This window comes from Oncorhynchus nerka, linkage group LG8 (genome assembly GCF_034236695.1).
Source record: "Oncorhynchus nerka isolate Pitt River linkage group LG8, Oner_Uvic_2.0, whole genome shotgun sequence".
In the NCBI taxonomy this organism is placed as follows: Eukaryota; Metazoa; Chordata; class Actinopteri; order Salmoniformes; family Salmonidae; genus Oncorhynchus; species Oncorhynchus nerka.
This window is the reverse complement of record NC_088403.1, coordinates 70,375,625-70,394,222: the sequence shown is the minus strand read 5'-3', so window position 1 is coordinate 70,394,222 and position 18,598 is coordinate 70,375,625. Positions and strand designations below refer to the sequence as shown.

Below are 18,598 nucleotides of genomic sequence, written 5' to 3'. Positions count from 1 at the left end.
TGTTATTGCAGCTTTCTGTTTGTATGTAGCGTTAGCTTGCACTTCAATGGCTTCCTGAAGGAGATTTTATCTTTCCAACCAGGCGAAGTACGATGAAGACAAGAGGCGCAACATTCAGAGAAACTCACAATTCAGCGTAACGTTAAGCAGTTGAGAGAGAGCAGCAATGAGGTTGACATGTAAGCAGTTAACTTCTATTAGATAACTGGACGGATTTAACTTTGTACAATCATTTTCCACCTAACGTTAGCAAGTTGCTAGCTACACATACACTTCAGTGGAGGCTGTTGAGGCGAGGATAGATTAAGGATGGTTGACGCCCCTCCTCCCCTCAGCAGCCTCCACTGATATAGTTAATGTCATATTGAGGTGTCTCTGCTATAAATTACACCTGATCAATCAAAGGTGTTTATGGTAATTCCAAACGTCTTTAAGGAAGGATGATGGCCACAGAGGAGGGTGAGGAGGAGGAGGCCCTGCTGACCGAAAATGCATGCTGGACATTTCAAAACACTTCCAGAATCAACCAACACTTCTTCTGACGGGGATGTGGACAGCTGGGTAAAATGAAATAACCTTTTGTTGATCTAGCACATTCTATTATATCTGAAACTATTATGTTTTCAATGAATGTCCTATCAGAGATAGGCAATGTTTCAATTTGTCACTGTTTGCTTAAAAAAAAAAGGTCCCTTTCGAGACAGAATTTTGAGCTGTGAGACTGTGGAGTTGAATCAGTTGTTTCACCACCTGGTGTCCCAATTCATTTACATTTAAGTCATTTAGCAGACGCTCTTATCCAGAGCGACTTACAAATTGGTGCTTTCACCTTATGACATCCAGTGGAACAGCCACTTTACAATAGTGCATCTAAATCTTTTAAAGGGGGGGGGGGGTTGAGAAGGATTACTTTATCCTATCCTAGGTATTCCTTAAAGAGGTGGGGTTTCAGGTGTCTCCGGAAGGTGGTGATTGACTCCGCTGTCCTGGCGTCGTGAGGGACTTTGTTCCACCATTGGGGGGCCAGAGCAGCGAACAGTTTTGACTGGGCTGAGCGGGAACTGTACTTCCTCAGTGGTAGGGAGGCGAGCAGGCCAGAGGTGGATGAACGCAGTGCCCTTGTTTGGGTGTAGGGCCTGATCAGAGCCTGGAGGTACTGAGGTGCCGTTCCCCTCACAGCTCCGTAGGCAAGCACCATGGTCAAATGTTCTACCGGTTTCTTTATTTGACCACAGCAGAGTTCAATGTGTGTGTGGTAGTGTGTGTGTGTGTGTGTGGTATGTGTGTGTGTGTGTGGTGTGTGTGTGGTATGTGTGTGTGTGTGGTATGTGTGTGTGTGTTAGGTGTGTGTGTGGGTGTGTGTGGTATGTGTGTGTGTGTTATGTGTGTGGTGTGTGTGTGGGTGTGTGTGGTGTGTGTGTGTGGTATGTGTGTGGTGTGGTATGTGTGTGTGTGTGTGGTGTGGTATGTGTGTGGTGTGTGTGTGTGTGTGTGGTGTGGTATGTGTGTGGTGTGTGGTATGTGTGTGGGTGTGTGTGTGTGTGTGTGGTGTATGTGTGAGTGTGTGTGTGGTGTATGTGTGAGTGTGTGTGTGTGTGGTGTGTGTGTGTGTGGTATGTGTGTGTGTGTGTGTGTGTGGTATGTGTGTGTGTGTGTGTGTGTGTGGTGTATGTGTGTGTGTGGTGTGTGTATGTGTGTGTGTGGTATGTGTGGTATGTGTGGTATGTGTGGTATGTGTGTGTGGTATGTGTGTGGTATGTGTGTGTGTGTGTGTGTGTGTGTGTGTGTGTGTGTGTGTGGTGTGTGTGTGGTGTGTGTGGTATGTGTGTGTGTGGTATGTGTGTGTGTGTGGTATGTGTGTGTGTGTGTGGTGTGGTATGTGTGTGTGTGTGTGTGTGTGTGTGTGGTATGTGTGTGTGTGTGTGGTATGTGTGTGTGTGGTATGTGTGTGTGTGGTATGTGTGTGTGTGTGTGTGTGTGTGTGTGTGTGTGGTATGTGTGTGTGTGTGTGTGGTATGTGTGTGTGTGTGTGTGGTATGTGTGTGTGTGTGTGTGTGTGGTGTATGTGTGTGTGTGGTGTGTGTATGTGTGTGTGTGGTATGTGTGGTATGTGTGGTATGTGTGGTATGTGTGTGTGTGGTATGTGTGTGGTATGTGTGTGTGTGTGTGTGTGTGTGTGTGTGTGTGTGTGTGTGTGTGTGTGTGGTGTGTGTGGTATGTGTGTGTGTGGTATGTGTGTGTGTGTGTGGTATGTGTGTGTGTGTGTGGTGTGGTATGTGTGTGGTGTGTGTGTGTGTGTGTGGTATGTGTGTGTGTGTGTGGTATGTGTGTGTGTGGTATGTGTGTGTGTGTGGTATGTGTGTGTGTGTGTGTGTGTGTGTGTGTGTGTGTGTGTGTGGTGTGTGTGTGTGTGTGTGTGGTATGTGTGTGTGTGTGTGTGTGGTATGTGTGTGTGTGTGTGTGTGTGTGTGTGTGTGTGTGTGTGGTATGTGTGTGTGTGTGTGTGTGTGTGTGTGTGTGTGTGTGTGTGTGTGTGTGTGTGTGTGTGTGTGTGTGTGTATATATATATTAGGGTTTTTATTAGGGTCGGAAAACCTTCCGGTAAATTTTCAGATTTTTTGTTGTTGTTGCTTAAATTCATCAAGAGAAGAGGGGGAGGAAGAGGAGGGGGGAGAGAGACCTTTATTGTGGGATACACAAGGCAATAGGTCTTATTTGGTTAAACTATGTCCAATTCAATGGAAACCTCTGCCTCTTCCATCACAGCTGATTCTCAAGATCTTATACACTAATGAGATGGTATTGAGCTTTCTGGTAAGTTACTATAATACTGGGTGAATATATGTTATATGAAATTCAGTATTTTTTTGTTAACTAGTAAACAGTAGCCTACAGCAAAGTGTGTTTAAATAACTTTAAACTCTTTTGTTAGTTTTTGCTACCATGTGGGTTTTTAGCTTGATCGTGCTAACCGAGGAGTGTTAATTCACCTGTTTCCATACATGTTTCATTTTAAACATTTATCTTAACTATTTATCATTTGATGTGTGATTTCACTGCATGTAAGAAAAAAGCTGTGAACAAAGATACAGAATCATCTGGCCAAGTGCATAAAGTTCCCTCAGCGCTCACAACAAACAAAAGTCCCTCTACTTATCAGACACCTTATCGATAGTCAACAGCTCATGGTCCTCCTGGAATCAGACACCTTGTCGATAGCAACAGCTCATGGTCCTCCTGGAAGCAGAAGTGTTTTTGACTCAATGGAGGAACGTAGTCAGAGAAATGCTGATGAATGTCTTGCTCGAGCAACTGGTTCACCTCTGATGCTCACAGGCAATGTGTATTGGAAGAGATTTCTGAATGTTCTTCACCCAGCATACACCCCTCCAACCAGACATGCTTTATCTACTCATTTGCTGGATGCAGAGTTCAACAGAGTTCAAGTGAAGGTCAAGCAAATCATAGAGAAAGCAGACTGTATTGCAATCATCTCTGATGGGTGGTCGAATGGGGTCATCAAGTTATAGCAACAATCTACCTCACCAAGCAAAGTGAGAAGAATAAGACCACCACATTGAAGCTGCCCAGCAACACCCGTTGGGGTGGTGTTGTCATCATGTTTGACAATCTTCTGGAGGGGAAGGAGTCTCTCCAAGTAATGGCCACAGTCTGCCGATATGGACAGCCCCATCAAGAGGATCCTCCTGATGTATTTTTGGGAGAGGGTGGTAAGCAGCCTGAAACCTATAGCAGTAGCCATTGGACAGATTGAGGGAGACAATGCCATCCTGTCTGATGTTCAGACTCTGCTTGCAGATGTACGAGAAGAAATCCGTACTGCCCCGCCCACTTCACTGTTGCTCCAATCAGAGGAAACTGCAGTTCTGACATAGATCAAAAAGTGTGAAGACTTCTGCCTGAAGCCCAGACACGCCGCAGCGTACATGTTGGACCCCAAGTATGCTGACAAGAGCATCCTGTCTGGTGCAGAGATCAACAAGGCCTATGGTGTCATCACTTCCGTGTCTCACCACCTCGGCATGGATAAGGTTCTTGACAGTCTGGCGAAGTACACAACCAAGCAAGAGCTTTGGGATGAAGATGCAATATGGTAGTCGTGACAACATATCTCATCAGCCACCTGTGGATCGGAGGCCCCCTCATCCTCCAAATCCAACGTCAGCCGCCTCAGAGCGCAACTGGTCCTTGTTAGGGAACCCACACACCAAAGCAAATATATCCAATGCGAAAAAAAAATCTACATTTAAATGGTATTAATATTAATTTGCATATATTCCCATTAACTCCCATGGAATTCTCTGAATATTTCCCAAAATGTCTCAACAGAGAAAAATGGCCTCATGTTTGTTCCCTATTTCCCCCCAATAGAATCCCCTTCAACGAAGGAAGACATTATGACGTTAATGAAGACATCCTCTCCATCCTGGAGGGGGAGATCAACCATTTCCAGGGACACGTCTGTGGCGACCTAAACTGGACAAGAACCTGACACCCTCAGCACAAACACCTACCTGGAGGTGACAGCATTCCCTCCCCCATATGCCCCCCCAAGGCACAACTATGACAACATAACTGGGGCGGCAGGGTAGCCTAGTGGTTAGAGGGTTGGACTAGTAACCGGAAGGTTGCAAGTTCAAACCCCCGAGATGACAAGGCACAAATCTGTCGTTCTGCCCCTGAACAGGCAGTTAACCCACTGTTCCCAGGCCATCATTGAAAATAAGAATTTGTTCTTAACTGACTTGCCTGGTTAAATAAAGGTCAAATTAAAAATAAAATTAAAATAAAACCTTGGGGTGAGGATCCAGCTTTAGCCCCACCCTCTTCAACATATATATCAATCAATATACAGTTGAAGTCAGAAGTTTACATACACTTAGGTTGGAGTCATTAAAACTTGATTTTCAACGACTCCACAAATGTCTTGTTAACAAACTATAGTTTTGGCAAGTCGGTAAAGGACATCTACTTTGTGCATGACACAAGTCATTTTTCTAACAATTGTTTACAGACAGATTATTTAACTTATAATTCACTATATCACAATTCCAGTGGGTCAGAAGTTTACATACACTAAGTTGACTCTGCCTTTAAACAGCTTGGAAAATTCCAGAAAATGATGTCATGGCTTTAGAAGCTTCTGATAGGCTAATTGACATCATTTGAATCAATTGGAGGTGTACCTGTGGATGTATTTCAAGGCCTACCTTCAAACTCAGTGCCTCTTTGCTAGACATCATGGAAAAATCAAAAGAAATCAGCCAAGACCTCAGTAAAAAATAATTGTAGACCTCCACAAGTCTGGTTCATCCTTGGGAGCAATTTCCAAACGCCTGAAGGTACCACGTTCATCTGTACAAACAATAGTACACAAGTATAAACACCATGGGACCACGCAGCCATCATACCTCTCAGGAAGGAGAAGCGTTCTGTCTCCTAGAGATGAACGTACTTCGGTGCGAAAAGTGCAAATCAACCCCAGAACAACAGCAAAGGACCTTGTGAAGATGCTGGAGGAAACAGGTACAAAAGTATCTATATCCACAGTAAAACGAGGCAGCTCAGCAAGGAAGAAGCTACTGCTACAAAACTGCCATCAAAAAGCCAGACTACGGTTTGCAACTGCACATGGGGACAAAGATCGTACTTTTTGGAGAAATGTCCTCTGGTCTGATAAAACAAAAATAGAACTGTTTGGCCATAATGACCATCGTTATGTTTGGAGGAGAAAGGGGGAGGCTTGCAAGCCGAAAAACACCATCCCAACTGTGAAGCACGGGGGTGGCAGCATCATGTTGTGGGGGTGCACTTCACAAAATAGATGGCATCATGAGGTAGGAACATTATGTGGATATATTGAAGCAACATCTCAAGACATCAGTCAGCAAGTTAAAGCTTGGTTGCAAGTGGGTCTTCCAAATGGACAATGACCATCACAAAGCCCTGACCTCAATCCTATTGAAAATGTGTGGGCAGAACTGAAAAAGCGTGTACGAGCAAGGAGGCCTACAAACCTGACTCAGACCAGCTCTGTCAGGAGGAATGGGCCAAAATTCACCCAACTTATTGTGGGAAGCTTGTGGAAGGCTACCTGCAACGTTTGACCCAAGTTAAGCAATTTAAAGGCAAAGCTACCAAATACTAATTGAGTGCATGTAAACTTCTGACCCACTGGGAATGTGATGAAAGAAATAAAAGCTGAAATAAATCATTCTCTCTACTATTATTCTGACATTTCACATTCTTAAAATAAAGTGGTGATCCTAACTGACCTAAGACAGGTATTTTTACTAGGATTAAATGTCAGGAATTGTGAAACTGAGTTTAAATGTATTTGGCTGAGGTGTATGTAAACTTGAGACTTCAACTGTACCTTGTCAGTTACACAACTGAATGTATTCAACTGAAATTTAACCTAACCCCTCTGAAGAGGTGAAGGGGGAGAGAAGAGGGGAAGGAAGAGGGGAGGGGGAGAGAAGAGGGGAAGGAAGAGGGGGAGGGGGAGAGAGAAGAGGGGGAGGGGGAGAGAAGAGGGGAGAGAAGAGGGGAGGGGGAGAGAAGAGGGGAAGGAAGAGGGGAGGGGGAGAGAAGAGGGGAAGGAAGAGGGGAGGAGGGGGAGAGAAGAGGGGCAGGGGGGAGAGAAGAGGGGAAGGAAGAGGGGGAGGGGGAGAAGAGGGGAAGGAAGAGGGGGAGGGGGAGAGAGAAGAGGGGAGGGGGAGAGGGAGAGAAGAGGGGAGGGGGAGAGAAGAGGGGAAGGAAGAGGGGAGGGGGAGAGAAGAGGGGAAGGAAGAGGGGGAGGGGGAGAGAAGAGGGGCAGGGGGAGAGAAGAGGGGGAGGGGGGAGAGAAGAGGGGAAGGAAGAGGGGAGGGGGAGAGAGAAGAGGGGGAGGAAGAGGAGGGGAGAGAAGAGGGGAGGGGGAGAGAAGAGGGAAGGAAGAGGGGAGGGGGAGAAGAGGGGAAGGAAGAGGGGAGGGGAGAGAGAAGAGGGGGAGGAAGAGGGGGGGAGAGAAGAGGGGGAGGAAGAGGAGGGGGACAGAAGAGGGGAGGGGGAGAGAAGAGGGGAAGGAAGAGGGGGAGGGGGGAGAGAAGAGGGGAAGGAAGAGGGGGAGGGGGAGAGAGAAGAGGGGAGGAAGAGGAGGGGGAGAGAAGAGGGGAAGGAAGAGGGGGAGGGGGGTAGATAGAGGGGAGTAGATAGAGGGGGAGGGGGGTAGATAGAGGGGAGGGAGAGAGAAGAGGGGGAGGAAGAGGGGGAGGGGAGAGAGAAGAGGGGAGGAAGAGGGGAGGGGAGAGAGAAGATGGGAAGGAAGAGGGGAGGGAGAGAAGAGGGGGAGAGAAGAGGGGAGAGAAGAGGGGGTAGATAGAGGGGGTAGATAGAGGGGGGTAGATAGAGGGGGTAGATAGAGGGGGAGGAAGAGGGGGAGGGAGAGAGAAGAGGGGAAGGAAGAGGGGGAGAGAAGAGGGAAGGAAGAGCGGGAGGGGGAGAAAAGAGGGGGTAGATAGAGGGGGGTAGATAGGAGGGGGTAGATAGAGGGGGAGGAGGGTAGATAGAGGGGGAGGGAGGGAGATAAGAGGGGAAGGAAGAGGGGGGGGGAGAGAGAAGAGGGGGGGTAGATAGAGGGAGTACACTCATAAATTCCACGTATTTAAGGTCATCTATTATTTATATATATTGAGTGTTAAGGAACTATATTGAGCCATTACATCACTTCCCTTTTCGCCAGGGTATAAGAATGAGGTCACACACATGCAAGATCCCTTTGTCATCCAACACCATGAAGAAAAGGACTGGCAGTTGAAAAGAGACAGATGGTCGTAGACCTTCATAAACCTGGTAATGGCTACAAGAAGATCCACAAACGGTTGGATATACCACTGAGCATTGTCAGGGTAATTTTTCAAACATTCTAAAGATATGGAACCTTGAAAACCGCAAGGGTAGACGACCCCCAGGACAGGGAGGAGGATGGTGAGAGAAGAAATCCCCAAGAATCACTGAAAAATTGCAGGCCTTGGTGGCGTCTTGAAGTCACCAGGTTTCAAAAAAGCCCCATCAGACTCCACCTCCACAACCACAACCACAGGCTCTTTGGAAAGGTTGCCAGAAGAAAGCCCTTTCTGACCTCCAGATACAGACGCAAGCGCTTGGAATTAGCCAAAGTTTCAGAACAAGGGTTTTTATTTTTACTATTTTAAAGAAACTCAAATATAAAATATATTTTGATTTGTTTAACACTTTTTTGGTTACTAGATGATTCCATATGTGTTTATTTTATAGTTTAGATGTCTTCACTGTTATTCTACAATGTAGAAAATTAAAAATAAAGTCAAATCCTTGAATGAGTAGGCGTGTCCTAACTATTGACTGGTCCTGCATGTCTAGATGTATAGACTGTTTCCATGTCTAGATGTATAGACTGGTCCTGTATGTCTAGATGTATGTCTAGATGTATAGACTGGTCCTGTATGTCTAGATGTATAGACTGGTCCTGTATGTCTAGATGTATAGACTGGTACTGTATGTCTAGATGTATAGACTGTTTCCATGTCTAGATGTATAGACTGGTCCTGTATGTCTAGATGTATAGACTGGTACTGCATGTCTAGATGTATAGACTGGTCCTGTATGTCTAGATGTATAGACTGGTCCTGTATGTCTAGATGTATAGACTGTTTCCATGTCTAGATGTATAGACTGGTCCTGTATGTCTAGATGTATAGACTGGTACTGCATGTCTAGATGTATAGACTGGTCCTGTATGTCTAGATGTATAGACTGGTCCTGTATGTCTAGATGTATAGACTGGTCCTGTATGTCTAGATGTATAGACTGGTACTGTATGTCTAGATGTATAGACTGGTCCTGTATGTCTAGATGTATAGACTGGTCCTGTATGTCTAGATGTATAGACTGGTACTGTATGTCTAGATGTATAGACTGGTACTGTATGTCTAGATGTATAGACTGGTACTGTATGTCTAGATGTATAGACTGGTACTGTATGTCTAGATGTATAGACTGGTACTGTATGTCTAGATGTATAGACTGGTACTGTATGTCTAGATGTATAGACTGGTACTGTATGTCTAGATGTATAGACTGGTACTGTATGTCTAGATGTATAGACTGGTCCTGTATGTCTAGATGTATAGACTGGTACTGTATGTCTAGATGTATAGACTGTTTCCCTGTCTAGATGTATAGACTGGTACTGCATGTCTAGATGTATAGACTGGTACTGTATGTCTAGATGTATAGACTGGTACTGTATGTCTAGATGTATAGACTGGTACTGTATGTCTAGATGTATAGACTGGTACTGTATGTCTAGATGTATAGACTGTTTCCCTGTCTAGATGTATAGACTGGTACTGCATGTCTAGATGTATAGACTGGTACTGTATGTCTAGATGTATAGACTGGTACTGTATGTCTAGATGTATAGACTGGTACTGTATGTCTAGATGTATAGACTGGTACTGTATGTCTAGATGTATAGACTGTTTCCCTGTCTAGATGTATAGACTGGTACTGCATGTCGAGATGTATAGACTGGTACTGTATGTCTAGATGTATAGACTGGTACTGCATGTCTAGATGTATAGACTGTTTCCCTGTCTAGATGTATAGACTGGTACTGTATGTCTAGATGTATAGACTGGTACTGTATGTCTAGATGTATAGACTGGTACTGTATGTCTAGATGTATAGACTGGTCCTGTATGTCTAGATGTATAGACTGGTACTGTATGTCTAGATGTATAGACTGGTACTGTATGTCTAGATGTATAGACTGTTTCCCTGTCTAGATGTATAGACTGGTACTGTATGTCTAGATGTATAGACTGGTACTGTATGTCTCTAGAGATGTATAGACTGGTACTGTATGTCTAGATGTATAGACTGGTTTGTATGTCTAGATGTATAGACTGTTTCCCTGTCTAGATGTATAGACTGGTACTGCATGTCTAGATGTATAGACTGGTACTGTATGTCTAGATGTATAGACTGGTACTGTATGTCTAGATGTATAGACTGGTACTGTATGTCTAGATGTATAGACTGGTCCTGTATGTCTAGATGTATAGACTGGTCCTGTATGTCTAGATGTATAGACTGGTACTGTATGTCTAGATGTATAGACTGGTCCTGTATGTCTAGATGTATAGACTGTTTCCCTGTCTAGATGTATAGACTGTTTCCCTGTCTAGATGTATAGACTGGTACTGCATGTCTAGATGTATAGACTGGTCCTGTATGTCTAGATGTATAGACTGGTCCTGTATGTCTAGATGTATAGACTGGTACTGTATGTCTAGATGTATAGACTGGTCCTGTATGTCTAGATGTATAGACTGTTTCCCTGTCTAGATGTATAGACTGGTACTGCATGTCTAGATGTATAGACTGGTACTGCATGTCTAGATGTATAGACTGTTTCCCTGTCTAGATGTATAGACTGGTACTGTATGTCTAGATGTATAGACTGGTACTGTATGTCTAGATGTATAGACTGGTACTGTATGTCTAGATGTATAGACTGGTACTGTATGTCTAGATGTATAGACTGGTACTGTATGTCTAGATGTATAGACTGTTTCCCTGTCTAGATGTATAGACTGGTACTGTATGTCTAGATGTATAGACTGTTTCCCTGTCTAGATGTATAGACTGGTACTGTATGTCTAGATGTATAGACTGGTCCTGTATGTCTAGATGTATAGACTGGTCCTGTATGTCTAGATGTATAGACTGGTCCTGTATGTCTAGATGTATAGACTGGTCCTGTATGTCTAGATGTATAGACTGGTCCTGTATGTCTAGATGTATAGACTGGTACTGTATGTCTAGATGTATAGACTGTTTCCATGTCTAGATGTATAGACTGGTCCTGTATGTCTAGATGTATAGACTGGTCCTGTATGTCTAGATGTATAGACTGGTCCTGTATGTCTAGATGTATAGACTGGTCCTGTATGTCTAGATGTATAGACTGGTCCTGTATGTCTAGATGTATAGACTGGTCCTGTATGTCTAGATGTATAGACTGGTCCTGTATGTCTAGATGTATAGACTGGTACTGTATGTCTAGATGTATAGACTGGTACTGTATGTCTAGATGTATAGACTGGTCCTGTATGTCTAGATGTATAGACTGGTCCTGTATGTCTAGATGTATAGACTGGTCCTGTATGTCTAGATGTATAGACTGGTCCTGTATGTCTAGATGTATAGACTGTTTCCATGTCTAGATGTATAGACTGGTCCTGTATGTCTAGATGTATAGACTGGTCCTGTATGTCTAGATGTATAGACTGGTCCTGTATGTCTAGATGTATAGACTGGTCCTGTATGTCTAGATGTATAGACTGGTCCTGTATGTCTAGATGTATAGACTGGTCCTGTATGTCTAGATGTATAGACTGGTCCTGTATGTCTAGATGTATAGACTGGTCCTGTATGTCTAGATGTATAGACTGGTGTATGTCTAGATGTATGTCTAGATGTATAGACTGGTCCTGTATGTCTAGTTCAGATGTATAGACTGGTCCTGTATGTCTAGATGTATAGACTGGTCCTGTATGTCTAGATGTATAGACTGGTACTGTATGTCTAGATGTATAGACTGGTCCTGTATGTCTAGATGTATAGACTGGTACTGTATGTCTAGATGTATAGACTGGTCCTGTATGTCTAGATGTATAGACTGGTCCTGTATGTCTAGATGTATAGACTGGTACTGTATGTCTAGATGTATAGACTGGTACTTCCCATGTCTAGATGTATAGACTGGTACTGTATGTCTAGATGTATAGACTGGTACTGTATGTCTAGATGTATAGACTGGTACTGCATGTCTAGATGTATAGACTGGTACTGCATGTCTAGATGTATAGACTGGTACTGTATGTCTAGATGTATAGACTGGTACTGTATGTCTAGATGTATAGACTGGTACTGTATGTCTAGATGTATAGACTGGTACTGCATGTCTAGATGTATAGACTGGTACTGTATGTCTAGATGTATAGACTGTTCCTGTATGTCTAGATGTATAGACTTCTGTATGTCTAGATGTATAGACTGGTACTGTATGTCTGGTACTGTATGTCTAGATGTATAGACTGGTACTGCATGTCTAGATGTATAGACTGGTACTGCATGTCTAGATGTATAGACTGGTACTGTATGTCTAGATGTATAGACTGGTACTGTATGTCTAGATGTATAGACTGGTACTGCATGTCTAGATGTATAGACTGGTACTGCATGTCTAGATGTATAGACTGGTACTGTATGTCTAGATGTATAGACTGGTACTGTATGTCTAGATGTATAGACTGGTACTGTATGTCTAGATGTATAGACTGGTACTGTATGTCTAGATGTATAGACTGGTACTGTATGTCTAGATGTATAGACTGGTACTGTATGTCTAGATGTATAGACTGGTACTGTATGTCTAGATGTATAGACTGGTACTGTATGTCTAGATGTATAGACTGGTACTGTATGTCTAGATGTATAGACTGGTACTGTATGTCTAGATGTATAGACTGGTACTGTATGTCTAGATGTATAGACTGGTCCTGTATGTCTAGATGTATAGACTGGTCCTGTATGTCTAGATGTATAGACTGGTACTGTATGTCTAGATGTATAGACTGGTACTGTATGTCTAGATGTATAGACTGGTACTGTATGTCTAGATGTATAGACTGGTACTGTATGTCTAGATGTATAGACTGTTTCCCTGTCTAGATGTATAGACTGGTACTGTATGTCTAGATGTATAGACTGTTTCCCTGTCTAGATGTATAGACTGGTACTGTATGTCTAGATGTATAGACTGGTACTGTATGTCTAGATGTATAGACTGGTCCTGTATGTCTAGATGTATAGACTGGTCCTGTATGTCTAGATGTATAGACTGTTTCCCTGTCTAGATGTATAGACTGGTACTGTATGTCTAGATGTATAGACTGGTACTGTATGTCTAGATGTATAGACTGGTACTGTATGTCTAGATGTATAGACTGGTACTGTATGTCTAGATGTATAGACTGGTAGATGTATAGACTGGTACTGTCTGTATGTCTAGATGTATAGACTGGTACTGCATGTCTAGATGTATAGACTGGTCCTGCATGTCTAGATGTATAGACTGGTCCTGTATGTCTAGATGTATAGACTGGTACTGTATGTCTAGATGTATAGACTGGTACTGTATGTCTAGATGTATAGACTGTTTCCCTGTCTAGATGTATAGACTGGTACTGTATGTCTAGATGTATAGACTGGTACTGCATGTCTAGATGTATAGACTGGTACTGTATGTCTAGATGTATAGACTGGTCCTGTATGTCTAGATGTATAGACTGGTACTGTATGTCTAGATGTATAGACTGGTACTGTATGTCTAGATGTATAGACTGGTACTGCATGTCTAGATGTATAGACTGGTACTGTATGTCTAGATGTATAGACTGTTTCCCTGTCTAGATGTATAGACTGGTACTGTATGTCTAGATGTATAGACTGGTACTGCATGTCTAGATGTATAGACTGTTTCCCTGTCTAGATGTATAGACTGGTACTGTATGTCTAGATGTATAGACTGGTACTGTATGTCTAGATGTATAGACTGTTTCCCTGTCTAGATGTATAGACTGGTACTGTATGTCTAGATGTATAGACTGGTACTGTATGTCTAGATGTATAGACTGGTACTGCATGTCTAGATGTATAGACTGGTACTGTATGTCTAGATGTATAGACTGGTACTGTATGTCTAGATGTATAGACTGGTACTGCATGTCTAGATGTATAGACTGGTACTGCATGTCTAGATGTATAGACTGGTACTGTATGTCTAGATGTATAGACTGGTACTGCATGTCTAGATGTATAGACTGGTACTGCATGTCTAGATGTATAGACTGTTTCCCTGTCTAGATGTTTTAGGGATGACAGAAGGATGTTAGCTGATAGCTACATCTGGGTGTGACGTGTCTCTGTGCTCTGGGAATTGTGTTGTTTCTGTGCATTGTCCCTGCCAAATACACAGAACTAATCCAATAAAAATAAACATGGCTGCCATGGAATGTTGTAGAGTCACATAAAAGGATCCTAATGCAGAGCCCTCAATGTCCTTACTCTCTAAATGCATGATCTGGTAGGTGGGTAGGTGGGTCTGTCTGGGTCTGTCTGTGGGTCTGCCTGTGTCTGGGTCTGTCTGTGTCTGCCTGTGGGTCTGTGTCTGTCTGTGGGTCTGTGTCTGTCTGTGGGTCTGTGTCTGTGTGTGGGTCTGTGTCTGTCTGTGTCTGTGTGTCTGTCTGTAGGTCTGTGTCTGTGTGTCTGTCTGTAGGTGTGCTACTCACAGCCTGGGTTCTCTTGACGGAGGCGATACAGATAAGGCAGGTGATGGCACCGGACTGGAACGCATCACTCAGGTACTGACGAGTTCTCTCTAGGTCTGTCACATCTCCACCTGGAGAGAGAGGGGAGAGATATTAGGGGGTCTGATGGCGACAAAGATAGCAGGGGGTCTGACGGCGACTAAGATAGCAGGGGGTCTGACGGCGACTAAGATAGCAGGGGGTCTGACGGCGACTAAGATAGCAGGGGGTCTGACGGCGACTAAGATAGCAGGGGGTCTGACATCGACTAAGATAGCAGGGGGTCTGACGGCGACTAAGATAGCAGGGGGTCTGACGGCGGCTAAGATAGCAGAGGGTCTGACGGCGACTAAGAGATTACAGAGATTTGTGAGAAGATAGGGACAAAAGGATACGACAAAGAACGAAGGGTACGTAACAGAACGAAGGGTACGTAACAGAACGAAGGGTACGTAACAGAACGAAGGGTACGTAACAGAACGAAGGGTACTTAACAGAACGAAGGGTACGTAACAGAACGAAGGGTACTTAACAGATATCGATGGGTTTAAATTCTGCCCACATGATAATAGTAATCCATTCGGAGCGCGACTGCAAGTGACCAAATCCTAATGACCATGTTCAGTTTGGTTAGACGCACCCTATCCCTATGGGGCTAGTTAGGGAACGTCGTTTGGTTAGACGCACCCTATCCCTATGGGGCTAGTTAGGGAACGTCGTTTGGTTAGACGCACCCTATCCCTATGGGGCTAGTTAGGGAACGTCGTTTGGTTAGACGCACCCTATCCCTATGGGGCTAGTTAGGGACCGTCGTTTGGTTAGACGCACCCTATCCCTATGGGGCTAGTTAGGGAACGTCGTTTGGTTAGACACACCCTATCCCTATGGGGCTAGTTAGGGACCGTCATTTGGTTAGACACACCCTGTCCCTATGGGGCTAGTTAGGGACCGTCATTTGGTTAGACACACCCTATTATGGGGCTAGTTAGGGAACGTCGTTTGGTTAGACACACCCTATCCCTATGGGGCTAGTTAGGGAACGTCGTTTGGTTAGACACACCCTATCCCTATGGGGCTAGTTAGGGAACGTCGTTTGGTTAGACACACCCTATCCCTATGGGGCTAGTTAGGGACCGTCATTTGGTTAGACACACCCTATCCCTATGGGGCTAGTTAGGGACCGTCGTTTGGTTAGACGCACCCTATCCCTATGGGGCTAGTTAGGGACCGTCAGTAAATTACGGGACAATATGTTCAAATGTCAATGACACAAAAACCTCTGACTGGAAATTGTAGAAATCCATATATGGATATTGAAAGCATTTTATGAGACAACTAATATATTGTCCCATCTACATTGTGTAATTTATGCCCAGTCATAACTATCCAGAAAGTTCCAGAAAGACAATGATCTAATGGTTTAACAGGCGGACTGGGACTGTGTGATCAACAGGGATCAGACTCAAGCCATCAGTATGTGTCGTCTCACCAGTCTGGTCCGTGTAGGTGGTGAGCGTCGAAGACAGAATCTTCCCTCGTTTACCGTCCTTCCCCTCCACCTTCCCACCATCATCAACTATATCATCGACATCATCGTCTGAGGAGGAGCTGTACTGGCTCTGAACCAATCGCTGAGCAGCAGCCTGGTTGGACTTCCTGATCTCCTCAAACTTGGATTGGCTCGACGCAGCTGTCAATAAATAAATACAAGTAAGCAATCCAGATAATCAATCAGTCAGTCGATCAATCAGTCAGCGAGCACACTGACAGAGAGCGTCTCTGTCTGTCCCTCACTCACTGTGTTGCGAAGGTGCTGCCATGTTCTTCCCTCTGTTAACAGACTGTAGCTGTGTGGGAGCTGTAGTGTTCTTCCCTCTCCCATCTCCTCCTCTCCCTTTCCCATCTCCTCCTCTCCCTCCTCCAGCCCACACACCACTGGGAGTCTTAGGGGATTCTGCTGCCGGGGCTGCTGCCCTCTCTCTCTGAGGTCGCGACGCTTGACCCTGTGGCTGACCACGGCCACGACCCCGCTGACGCCAGGCCGGATCCATGGTGATGACCTGCCACACCACAATACAGAACACACGGTGATGACCTGCCACACCACAATACAGAACACACGGTGATGACCTGCCACACCACAATACAGAACACACGGTGATGACCTGCCACACCACAATACAGAACACACGGTGATGACCTGCCACACCACAATACAGAACACACGGTGATGACCTGCCACACCACAATACAGAACACACGGTGATAAGTGTTTCTGTTTTACCAAAGACCGTTGGTTCGTATGGATCTTAACCCAACACCTAGGGACCCCATAAATAGGATCTCTTGACAGCGTTGGGCTGACAGCTTTAATATCTCAAATATTTGTAATAGTGCTCCAAAATGTCTTTTTTTTTTTTTTTTTTACATTTTTAAACTTAGGCTCACAGGTGCTCCTTGTAAAAAGGGGTCATTTGGGACACAATAGTTCCATACAGTAGGTGCTGTTACGACTGGATGCGTAACGTCAGCAGACTGACTCCCTCTCGACAACCTCTGCCAGACAAACCTATGGAGACAGACGTCGTCCCAAATGGCAACATATTCCCTATGTAGTGCGCTATTTTTATACAGGTCCTCTGCGAGAGAGGGGCACTTCCATGCACCAGCCGAACATGCAGACAGCCACTAAGCTTAACAAGTTGATAGCCCCCAGATATCAGATATATCCAGAAAGCAGATTGCGCGTCTGAATAAGTTAGCTAGCTGATGAAAGCTAGCATCATATACCACCAATAATCCACAGGGCTAGCTATGTTTCTACAGAGGGCTAGCTAACAAACTCGCCGACAGTTTCCTAATGAGAAAAGCTATAGCTGGCTGTTTTAAAGGAGTTATCGCTGATCTAGCGAGTTCACCAAGAGTTGAAGGAAATATTATATACCATTGCAAGTTCATGTTGTTGGTGACAGCTAATAGCTAGCCGGCTAACTGACGGCTAGCTCGCTTTGTCATTCAGGAAAGTGATAGTGACTCTAGCTATCACAACAAATACACAACTGCAATATTCGTAACACCCATGCATTACAGTACTGAGATTTGAGGAATTAACAAACTATGAATTCTGTAATATTGTTTGTTTCATTGATTCTTGCAGACATACCAGACCGTTCACTGACACGCCGCTCGCCTACACAGGACCACTCACTGCGCAAACTCCAACCACTGTGGTGCAGGCTGGGAATTGTAGTGATTAACAGTAGTCGTTGTCGCTTCAATTACTGGTGAGCCGGTGTGTCAAAAACTACAAGTCCAAAAGTATAACGAAGTAAAGGGGACTTTGCAACGTGTCAAACCAACGCTGTGCAAGAAGTCCACTACACGGATATAACCTTGGTTCTCTGAGTAGTGTAACGGGTAGCTAAACGATCTATGGAAACACCTCCTCATGCGATGTGATTGAGATGCTGAATATGTTTACTGTCTATTACTCCACTAGAACTAGGCTGGACCCATGACATTTTTAACAACGCTTTTTTTCTGATAAAAACTAGTTAATTGCATCCACTGTGGAGACCAGTTTCATAATATGACCATATTTTTCCAGCTGCTTGCCGTCGTTTTGAAGTAATCACGGAAAAACAGGCCTTGTTTTAAGGAATTTTTCACCCTGCAAGCTCCTATTAATTCTGTTGAGCACCGTGGCACCAACTTGCCTTCCAAACATTCTATTGTCCAGCCTACTAGAACCCCATGGAGGAAAGGCACCGTACGTGTGTTGCTCTACTCAGAGAACCAAGGTTACACCCCTAACCCAACATTCTCGTAGCGGGTCGCCAAATGACCTATGGGAGAGGCTGTACCAAAGAGGTGGTTCGGATAGATGAGCCCCTGGGACATTCTTGTATACACCACAGGATGCAAAATAACATAATTACCAACTAGGGTAAAACAGAATTTCAACTGTGGCAAACCGTATAACCAAGCAAGCTGGAATTTACAACATGAGAAACAAACAGCCTCACTGACGCTTGATAAGTGGTTGATTTTGCAAATACGGACATTTTTGTGTCTCAGGGTTAGATTTTTAAGATAAAATGTTAATTTAGATTTCTTTTAATTTCACATCCATTAAGTAGAGACTAAAATAAACTTCAACTTTAATGCACCTGTTTAAA

The 18,598-nt window shown here is 44.3% G+C and overlaps 1 protein-coding gene across 1 annotated transcript in view; it reads right to left on the bottom strand.

Moving 5' to 3' along the window:
- The window catches only part of nfxl1 (nuclear transcription factor, X-box binding-like 1), a 100,919-nt gene extending 83,242 nt beyond the window's left edge, over window positions 1-17,677 (bottom strand). The window contains 4 exon segments of the mRNA XM_065021169.1: window positions 14,403-14,512; window positions 15,910-16,110; window positions 16,219-16,480; window positions 17,584-17,677. Of these exon segments, the coding sequence (XP_064877241.1) occupies window positions 14,403-14,512; window positions 15,910-16,110; window positions 16,219-16,471 (564 nt within the window). The 5' untranslated portion in view covers window positions 16,472-16,480; window positions 17,584-17,677.
- Between the last annotated feature and the right edge of the window lie 921 nt (window positions 17,678-18,598).